The 9,252-nt window shown below is 38.1% G+C and overlaps 2 protein-coding genes across 2 annotated transcripts; one reads left to right on the forward strand and one right to left on the reverse strand.

Annotated features, from left to right (window-relative positions):
- Positions 1 to 307: 307 nt before the first annotated feature.
- On the forward strand, positions 308 to 2,548 carry LOC147865577 (uncharacterized). The gene is made up of 6 exons (XM_087318669.1): positions 308 to 503; positions 583 to 660; positions 745 to 849; positions 942 to 1,736; positions 2,216 to 2,307; positions 2,474 to 2,548. The coding sequence occupies exons 1-6, from the start codon at positions 314 to 316 to the stop codon at positions 2,546 to 2,548; spliced, it is 1,335 nt and encodes a 444-aa protein (XP_087174795.1). The 5' UTR covers positions 308 to 313.
- An 81-nt stretch (positions 2,549 to 2,629) lies between these two features.
- LOC147865578 (uncharacterized) lies at positions 2,630 to 7,826 on the reverse strand. Its single transcript, XM_087318670.1, has 4 exons — positions 7,624 to 7,826; positions 6,502 to 7,482; positions 5,723 to 6,409; positions 2,630 to 2,680 (listed from the first exon to the last, which is right to left on the reverse strand). The coding sequence occupies exons 2-4, from the start codon at positions 7,105 to 7,107 to the stop codon at positions 2,630 to 2,632; spliced, it is 1,344 nt and encodes a 447-aa protein (XP_087174796.1). The 5' UTR covers positions 7,108 to 7,482; positions 7,624 to 7,826.
- Positions 7,827 to 9,252: the final 1,426 nt, after the last annotated feature.

A 9,252-nucleotide genomic window follows, 5' to 3' on the forward strand; every position in this document is an offset into this window, starting at 1 on the left:
CATGATTAGTACTACTTGTGTAAATTGGGAACTAAGTGAGCAGTACATTGTTCCTTATTAGTACTAGTTCAGTAAATTAGGAACTATGTGAGGAGTACATTGTGACCTACATTGTATATTTTAGATGATGGTACTAACGTTCAACGTTTTTTTGTTTCTTGCAATGAATGTCGTAGTGTCAAGCAACTCCACGCCAGGGAAGGTCATGGAACTACCAGCCCCTGTGCCTAAACCCTCAATATCTGCCGCACATTCCAAGGTTCAGGGACCATCATTACCAATAACCTATGATTTTTATGATGAGGATGAATGTATGAGAAGGGCCATTGGAGCAGTGGAACATATGCTTCTACAAACAAATTCCCCAAGCTCCGGTCAACAATTTGAAATAGAGCCCACTAAGAAGAGAAATGATGTGTCTTTAGAAATAGAGCCCAGTAAGAAGAGAAATGCTGCAAGAATGTTGTATGGAAACGGCAAGAAAAGGAAAGTTGAATGCAATGGTGAGTCATATAAGTTCTCACCTGTCAGGAGCGTTGTCAACCTAATCCATTGTCTAATACCATGTACTTGTGTTGCTAGCTGATGACGAAATGATATTTGGTGACGGAGATACGAGTTCAAAACCTGATCGTGAAGACGAATTTATCACACTCCCAGGTAAACGTCAAAAGCCAGACTTTGAAAACAATGATTTAGCTCATAACAACCCTATTATATTGTTGCTTTTGGTGCATTCTATAGATCATAGCAACACTGTTGAGCACCTAGATGTTGTGGAGAAGATGACCGAGCCCACCACTTGCAATGGGGTATCTACGGCTGTACAGTATGACCATGTAACATTAGGTAAAAATGTGGCCCAAAACCCTATGTTCATTGTTTGCAAACTTTTGAGTATGTGAGTTGATACTAATATTGTTTGGAATCCCATTAATTAGGTTTACAAGAGCAGCCTGAATCGGGAACTTCATGGAGCACAAGTGCAGAGTCAGATTCTGGGATTAACCTTTCCACGGAGGCAGATTCTGGAAGCACATCTTCCACACATGAGGATTGTGAGAAAAACGAAGCATTCATATGTGAAGAGCAGCTGGCATGTCCAAACAACAGTATGTCTAAAGAAGCCCATGAGGAGTGTGGAAAGAATATGGCAAGTACTGAAGAGAAGATTGAAGCCCATGAAGAGTCTGGAAAGAATATGGCAAGTACTGAAGAGAAGATTGAAGCCTATGAAGACTCTGGAAAGAATATGGCAAGTACTGAAGAGAAGATTGAAGCTCATGAAGAGTGTGGAAAGAATATGGCAAGTACTGAAGAGAAGACTGAAGCCCATGAAGAGTGTGGAAAGAATATGGCAAGTACTGAAGAGCAGACTGATTGTACTGATAATGTGTTAGTAGTGTCTACTGATAATGTGCTAGTACTGTCTAAAGATTCTGATGAGGAGTATGGAAAGAACATTGCTAGTAATGAAGAGGAGCTTGATTGTACTGAGAATGCCCAAATGGATCGTGGAAAGAACATCGCTTTCCCTGAAGATAAGCCTGATTGTACAGAATCACATGAGGAGCCTGATTGTACAGATAAGCCTGATTGTACACGTAGTCTTAAGAATGAGTTGACAGCCACCGTACAAGAGGAGTTGACCATGACTACTGCCATAGTCCACATACAGGAGTCTAATAAGAACGAGTGTACAGGCATCATTGATGATGATAGGGGAATAAAGATGAGTGATAATTTGACTATCGACAGCACCTTTGTGGATTTGTGTACAAGCATTGCAGTTGCAGAAAACACAGTTGCTCTCTCAAGCTTGCCACCAGTACAAGGTGCCCGCGCATCCACGCCTATCTCTGATGCCTCTGATGATGAAGTGCCACTTAGTCAGCTCATACCTAAAGGCTTTAAGATAAAGAAGAATGTAAAATCTGGCACCAACAACAAGCGCATTACAAGATCGGCCAAGTTACCCTCTAGTGCCTGATTTTCTTCCGATTGTACTTGAACTTTAGCTGTTAGTGATGTCTGAAATACCTCTATTTGGATACCAAAATACTGTTTCAATTGCCAATGTCAAAATTCCACTTCTGTATTTTGTAGAAACAATGGGAATATACTTTTTGATCTAAGTATTCCTCTTTTTACAACGTTTTGTTTCTTTTTTGAGATCATCTCCTGATGAGTTGCCAAGTCTTTGAGTCTGTTGTAGATAAAATGCTTGAAATTCTTCTTAGCTTGCTAGGAAAATTTAGGTTTTCAGGTGTTAATGATGATAAACAGAAAATATCGGGTGTTATTGAAGTATAGACTGTTTCATCAATCCCATTTGGAGGGTAACCAGAATTTGTGCAAATTGTTGAAGCAATGTGGGCCATATTTTGATGATATCATCCCAATGGATGAACTATCCACTAACAGTAGTAAGGAAACACTCCCCTTTTTGAGCTATCACAAATTATTGTTTCAGGAGTTGGATTATTTTGTTAAGGAATTTGAGGCTTCATTGCACATTTGCTTCTTGAAGAATGAACTTACAGTATAAAATCTTACAATATTAAAGTCATAATTTGAATTCAACTTACAGATTTATGTGCCTACAGAGGACACACCAACGGCAATGAATCTAGACTTTATCAAGAAGATATACAATATTTTTACTCATTTTACCATGGCTCTGCAAAACTTCTATGCTCAAATAACATCAGGAAACATGAGCAATATCGGCAATGAAGAAATCCAAGTCTTGTTGACAACAACTAATATATTATGAAAGATAAGTACAAGTGGTTGACAGGCATAAACACTTTAGAAGAAAGATGAAATATATCAATTCATTTGTCAATCATCAAAATTAATAGTGAACTCCAAGTATTGAGAGGGTACAATGTATTGAGAGGGTGACTTTCAAGCATTAAATAGAGAGACCTCCCCTAATATGTGCTCATGAACCTCTTGGGGGACCTTGTAGACAGTGTTGTATCCCTTAACCTTGTGCTTTGCTTGAGTCATATTGAATTTGATCGCAAGAATGGCATCAGCGTAGATTATTGCGATGGGTGCTTCTTTTAGTAATGCATATGTGTTCTTGCACTGCGGCAACTTTGCATAATAGTTTCCATACACGACAGACTCACCAACGTTGAAATTGTTGCCCCAGCCATCCCTCACCACTTCTTTCAATAATGTCTTTCCTTGCTTGCACACCACAATGTAGTAGTCTTCTAAATCTTCATTCTGAGGAGATTTGAGCACTGCAAAATGATCTCCAACTTCCAATAAAACTGCCAAGTCTTGATTTTGGTTGTAGTATACAATATCGTTTGAATGCACATCATCTTCAATATCATCTTGTCGTTCAGGCTCAAGCTTCTGCAACTTCCAGGGCTCCACGATTGATAGGTTGATGCATTTATCCCAAGCTTCATCTATACACATGGAACAAAAGCATGATAAACTACGTAGTAACAATTGTGTTGTGTCCTTGCGGCTAAACCCTAACACACAATGGGTGCTGCGTGTGCCTTTCACGGTTTTACAACCATATGATTTAGTTCTATCGACCTCATCAGCGCGAACTTCAACAAACAATCTGTTCTTACCATCATTTGACATCTTCCATGTTAGCCACTGCACAACATCATGTGCATTTTGTAGCTTAGCACCATTATTATCCAACTGCTCACTTGTAAGGGCACGTTTGATCACAGCCCCCGCGCCATCATGCTCTCCTTTTCCATGTCCAGACCCGAAGTAATTCCATTGCATACGAATGTTGAATAAGGAGAAATACCTGCTTTTGTAACTCAGGTTTCCAACAAAATTAGTACTATGTTGTCAATAGAGAGTACTACACTTCCATTAATACTGGCATCCATTTAATACTAACTTAGTATGGATATAACTTAGTACTAACTTAGTCTGGTTTATACTATGAGTACAAGATGAGTACTTTACATCCCCTTGTATAGTACAATGTGTCTATGGAGAACCCTTCACATGGATTAAAACATAATTAGTACAATTCTCTTAAGGACGGACAATACTATAAGTACAAGATGAGTACTTTACATCCTTTTGTAAACACAACATAGTACAGAAGCAACACACAACATAGTACAATGTGTCTATGGAGAACCCTTCACATTGATTAGTCGATACTTAGTACAATTCTTAGTACTAACTTAGTCTGGTTTATACTATGAGTACAAGATGAGTACTTAACATCCTCTTGTATAGTACAATGTGTCTATGGAGAACCCTTCACATGGATTAAAACATAATTAGTACAATTCTCTTAAGGACGGACAATACTATAAGTACAAGATGAGTACTTTACATCCTTTTGTAAACACAACATAGTACAGAACCAACACACAACATACTACAATGTGTCTATGGAGAACCCTTCACATTGATTAGTCGATACTTAGTACAATTCTTAGTACTAACTTAGTCTGGTTTATACTATGAGTACAAGATGAGTACTTAACATCCTCTTGTATAGTACAATGTGTCTATGGAGAACCCTTCACATGGATTAAAACATAATTAGTACAATTCTCTTAAGGACGGACAATACTATAAGTACAAGATGAGTACTTTACATCCTTTTGTAAACACAACATAGTACAGAACCAACACACAACATACTACAATGTGTCTATGGAGAACCCTTCACATTGATTAATCGATACTTAGTATGGATATAACTTAGTACTAACTTAGTATGGTTTATACTATGAGTAGAAGATGAGTACTTTACATCCTCTTGTATAGTACAATGTGTCTATGGAGAACCCTTCACATGGATTAAAACATACTTAGTACAATGCTCTTAAGGACGGACAATACTATGAGTACAAGATGAGTACTTTACATCCTCCTGTAAACACAACATAGTACAGATACAACACACAACATAGTACAATGTGTCTATGGAGAACCCTTCACATGGATTAAAACATACTTAGTACAATGCTCTTAAGGACGGACAATACTATGAGTACAAGATGAGTACTTTACATCCTCCTGTAAACACAACATAGTACAGATACAACACACAACATAGTACAATGTGTCTATGGAGAACCCTTCACATGGATTAAAACATACTTAGTACAATGCTCTTAAGGACGGACAATACTATGAGTACAAGATGAGTACTTTACATCCTCCTGTAAACACAACATAGTACAGATACAACACACAACATAGTACAATGTGTCTATGGAGAACCCTTCACATGGATTAAAACATAGTACAAACAAAATTAGTATGCATGCATCCATTCACAAGTGCAAGATTCGAATAGTTACAAACATAATTAGTATGCATCCATGTGAATAGTACTGTTTGTTAATAATTACAAACATAATTAGTATGCATGCACTAACACAAGAATTACTTCCTTACACATTGCATGGTAAGTACTAAACATATGGATTAAAAATTACCTGGCGATAAAGTAGAACGATCGTGCCGCCTTAAACTGCGAGGCAGCACCATCAGACCAAACCCAATGACGGTTAAAGGTTACCCCTAGAGAAAATAAATCTGCATGGTGAAGCTTAAAACAATGTTGAACAAATAGTGTATCATGTTTTTTATCATCTGAAATGTAAAATATTGATTTCTTATGTAACTCACCGTCTTGCCTCCAATAGCAAATATGCACAAGTATTGTACATTGATCATTGTACCAATGCATTGATTGAACCTCATTCTGAACTTTAAATGTATAGTTTTCTGCAAAGTCAATAACAGATACGATGACACCCGTTGGTAAGTTATTAATACATTCCTTGAATTGTGAATTTTGCCAATAACTCCGGAAGTTATGTGGAATGAACTCCCCAAGTTGTTTCTTAAATTCTGAGACAAGGGTAGCAGCACATGTCTCCTTATATACTTCCTTGATACGCTTAGTTACAACTCCCTTGCCAATATTTTCAGTCACATACTCTAAATATTTCCATTTCACGATATGACTGTTTCCCAAATCAAGCTCCTGCATACAAAATAATGGTAGCGGACAAACCTTACATGTTCTTAATAGACATGTACGACGATGCCACTCACATGATGGTTCTTTTTCACAAACACAAGACCTCCATAGCTCAGAAACAGATGCATAAGTCATGTTTCGTGCATTACACCTATTATCCTCCCCATTTGGTCTACATATCTCACAAGTGCAGACACATAATTCCCCGTGTATACCCTTACAATCAGTACGCATTGCATTCACGGCTAGCCTTAACATGTCCATCTTCACATGGTACACACAACAACATGTATTCCTCTCATTTAATTTTCTAACATAAAATGGTTTCAAACCTTGGAACTTGCGGAATCCAACAGTCAAGCTTGGATGTTGATCTTTAAAGTTCATGTACAATTCAGCCTACATCAACCAATATATATAGCAAACATTAATATACAGTTGGTCAAAACACAAAGTTATGGAATGTGAAATGATATAAAAAAATGGAATACCTCTGTCATCTCCAAGAAGTGTCTAGGGTGAATCTGGTACTTACCCTGACTTATTCGTTGTCTACACACGTCCTTCTTATTTGGTGAGACACGCGTATTTTTGGCCCAAAATGAATCCACTTTCTCAATAATCTCTTGAGATAAGGCATCACATCGTCGTCTACGTCCCAACCCCATCCACTTGAATTTGTTTGAGTGTATATTTTGGCGATGTTTCCTCAAGTTCCTTCTTTGAATACCCAGGGCTAAGGCAACTTTAGTATCACTATATTTTTTTCCTCTCGCACCGTTCACAACCATGTGTAGGGCTGCCCTCTTTGCAGCAAGTTTGTCTAAGCTCTCTACACCTTTCACTAAGTCTAGGGATGACTTCATAGACTCTACAATCTCTTCTGAAACACATTGGTCCCTAAATTTTATTCTCTCCATGTCTTCATTCAAACTTTGATGGTGTAACACTCTACAGATAATATCCCTACGATCCTCTTCACTAAATCTCTTTGTTATTTCTACCAAATAACGGACTATGTGAAGAACCACTCGTCTCTTAGTCCTTTCAGATATGCATGAGTTACTTGACAACTCACTCTCGTTAGGAACCCCCATTCGGTCACTAGATTTATCCGCAAAAATTAAGTGGCTTGCAAAAGTAGTTAATGTTATATAGACTCAACCAAGAAAACACAATCAAATGTTTTTAAATGTGGCCTGCAAAGTGAAAGATATTTCGTTTCAAACATTAGAATTACATATCAAATATGACAATTGTCAGTTCTAAAATTTTTGTACTGAAATATGAAGAAATGTAACATTTTAGTACTGAAAATAAAAAAAACGGTTTGGTGAAAGGAACCTCCAATGGTGGACGGAGCGTTGGATATGCCGCCTCGATTTGGTGGAAGGAACCTCCAATGCCGCCTCGATTTGGTGGAAAAAGCCACAAATCACCACGACACCAAATCAAATGTTTTTAAATGTGGCCTGCAAAGTGAAAGATATTTCGTTTCAAACATTAGAATTACATATCAAATATGACAATTGTCAGTTCTAAAATTTTTGTACTGAAATATGAAGAAATGTAACATTTTAGTACTGAAAATAAAAAAAACGGATGGAAGGAACCTCGAATGGATGGAGGGGGCGTTGGATATGCCGCCTCGATTTGGTGGAAGGAACCTCCAATGGTGGACGGAGCGTTGGATATGCCGCCTCGATTTGGCGGAAGGAACCTCCAATGCCGCCTCGATTTGGTGGAAAAAGCCACAAATCACCACGACACCAACTTCAATGGATGGATGTAAGAAAGTCGTTGTCGAAGAAGTCACTATTGGCTGCTACCAACAGTCTCTGTACCTCGACCTAAACCCTAACAAAAACAGAAACCCTAAAAAAATCAGAAATCCTCAACTTAAACGCTCAAAACAGACATGGATGTCTGAGATTTAGATTGGAGGAAATCAGAAACTGAACATGGATCTGTGATGAAAAGCTCAGAGGGATAGAGGAAGAGGAGTATGAGGGGAACCGCCAAAACGACGTGAGGGGAAGCGCCAAAATCGACGTGAGGGGAAAATAGCCCCCAAAATGGAATGAACATCTCCTCACCTGTTCCCCCCACTCCTTCTACAATAAATGACACTTGTACTACAGTCACCCCACTCTCCAAAATCGATTTTCTTTTTCTCTGATTTTTTTTTTTTGAATTATTCATACTAACAGTACTAAAAGTACTGACAATTTTTGTGGCCAAAAACAGTACTTTTCTGGTACACCGTAGCGTGCTTCTACCCTTGCCGTATCTTGAAGATTCTTTCTTGTAACTCATCCGTGGCTACCCGACTGAAGGATATCACTTGCAATCCTTCCGGTATCCCACATCGCATCATCTCCATCTTGTAGTCATGTAGATAGCGTGACACATCCTTTCCGTCGAATTCCCCGTTTCTTTGCACAAGCCGCACTACTGCCGATTTCATCTCTGACATTGTGTGTTGCTCTTCTTGCATCCGCTTAATCATCATCATCATCATATTCATCGCTTCTTGTTGATTCTCCATCTCCTTACCACCCGCCTTCACGTCGGGTTCACCAACTGTGTCGTGCCCTTCGGCTCCGGATCGTTGCGTGAGTCGGGTGGGAACCGCCGAGGTTTTGGACTAGGAGGAAGAGGAATACAACTTAAGGCTAGTTATGAATAATAGGAAGAGAAGTAAGATAGTAATCTCGTGAATCCCACGAGTTTAGTGTATTTTAAAACAATATTTAGATTATAAGAGTAATTTTGATGGCAAAATTCGTGAATCCCACGAATATATTAGATTGATCAATTCTTCTATATTAATCAACAACCTTATACATATTTCTCTCATCCTTATATAAAGATGGAAGAGGCTAAGCATGGCTTCATGCTTTTTCACCTAAAGTGTCCATGCACACTAAATGTGCATGTGATGCTTTGTCATTTCCTAAATATAGGGCTCATGCACGCTAGATGTGCACGAGTCACTTTTAATGTCACGTGTAAATAAAATATTCACTCTAAAGAATACATGATTTTTACCTTTTAATAAAGGTATGTGTAAATAAAGGTCTTATACGTATTAAATCTATATTTATAACACTAAAGATAAGTTATTACAATGGTAAAGTTGGGGTTTATCTACGTGGAGGTGCATGGTTTGAATCTTGCCCTATGCACGTGATAAATTCTTTTGATATATTATTTATTTATTTATATGTATCTAAATTCGG

Source organism: Azolla caroliniana, unplaced genomic scaffold (genome assembly GCF_043228905.1).
Source record: "Azolla caroliniana isolate FFs.n. ecotype wild unplaced genomic scaffold, voAzoCaro1.0.p SCAF_4, whole genome shotgun sequence".
NCBI lineage: Eukaryota > Viridiplantae > Streptophyta > Polypodiopsida > Salviniales > Salviniaceae > Azolla > Azolla caroliniana.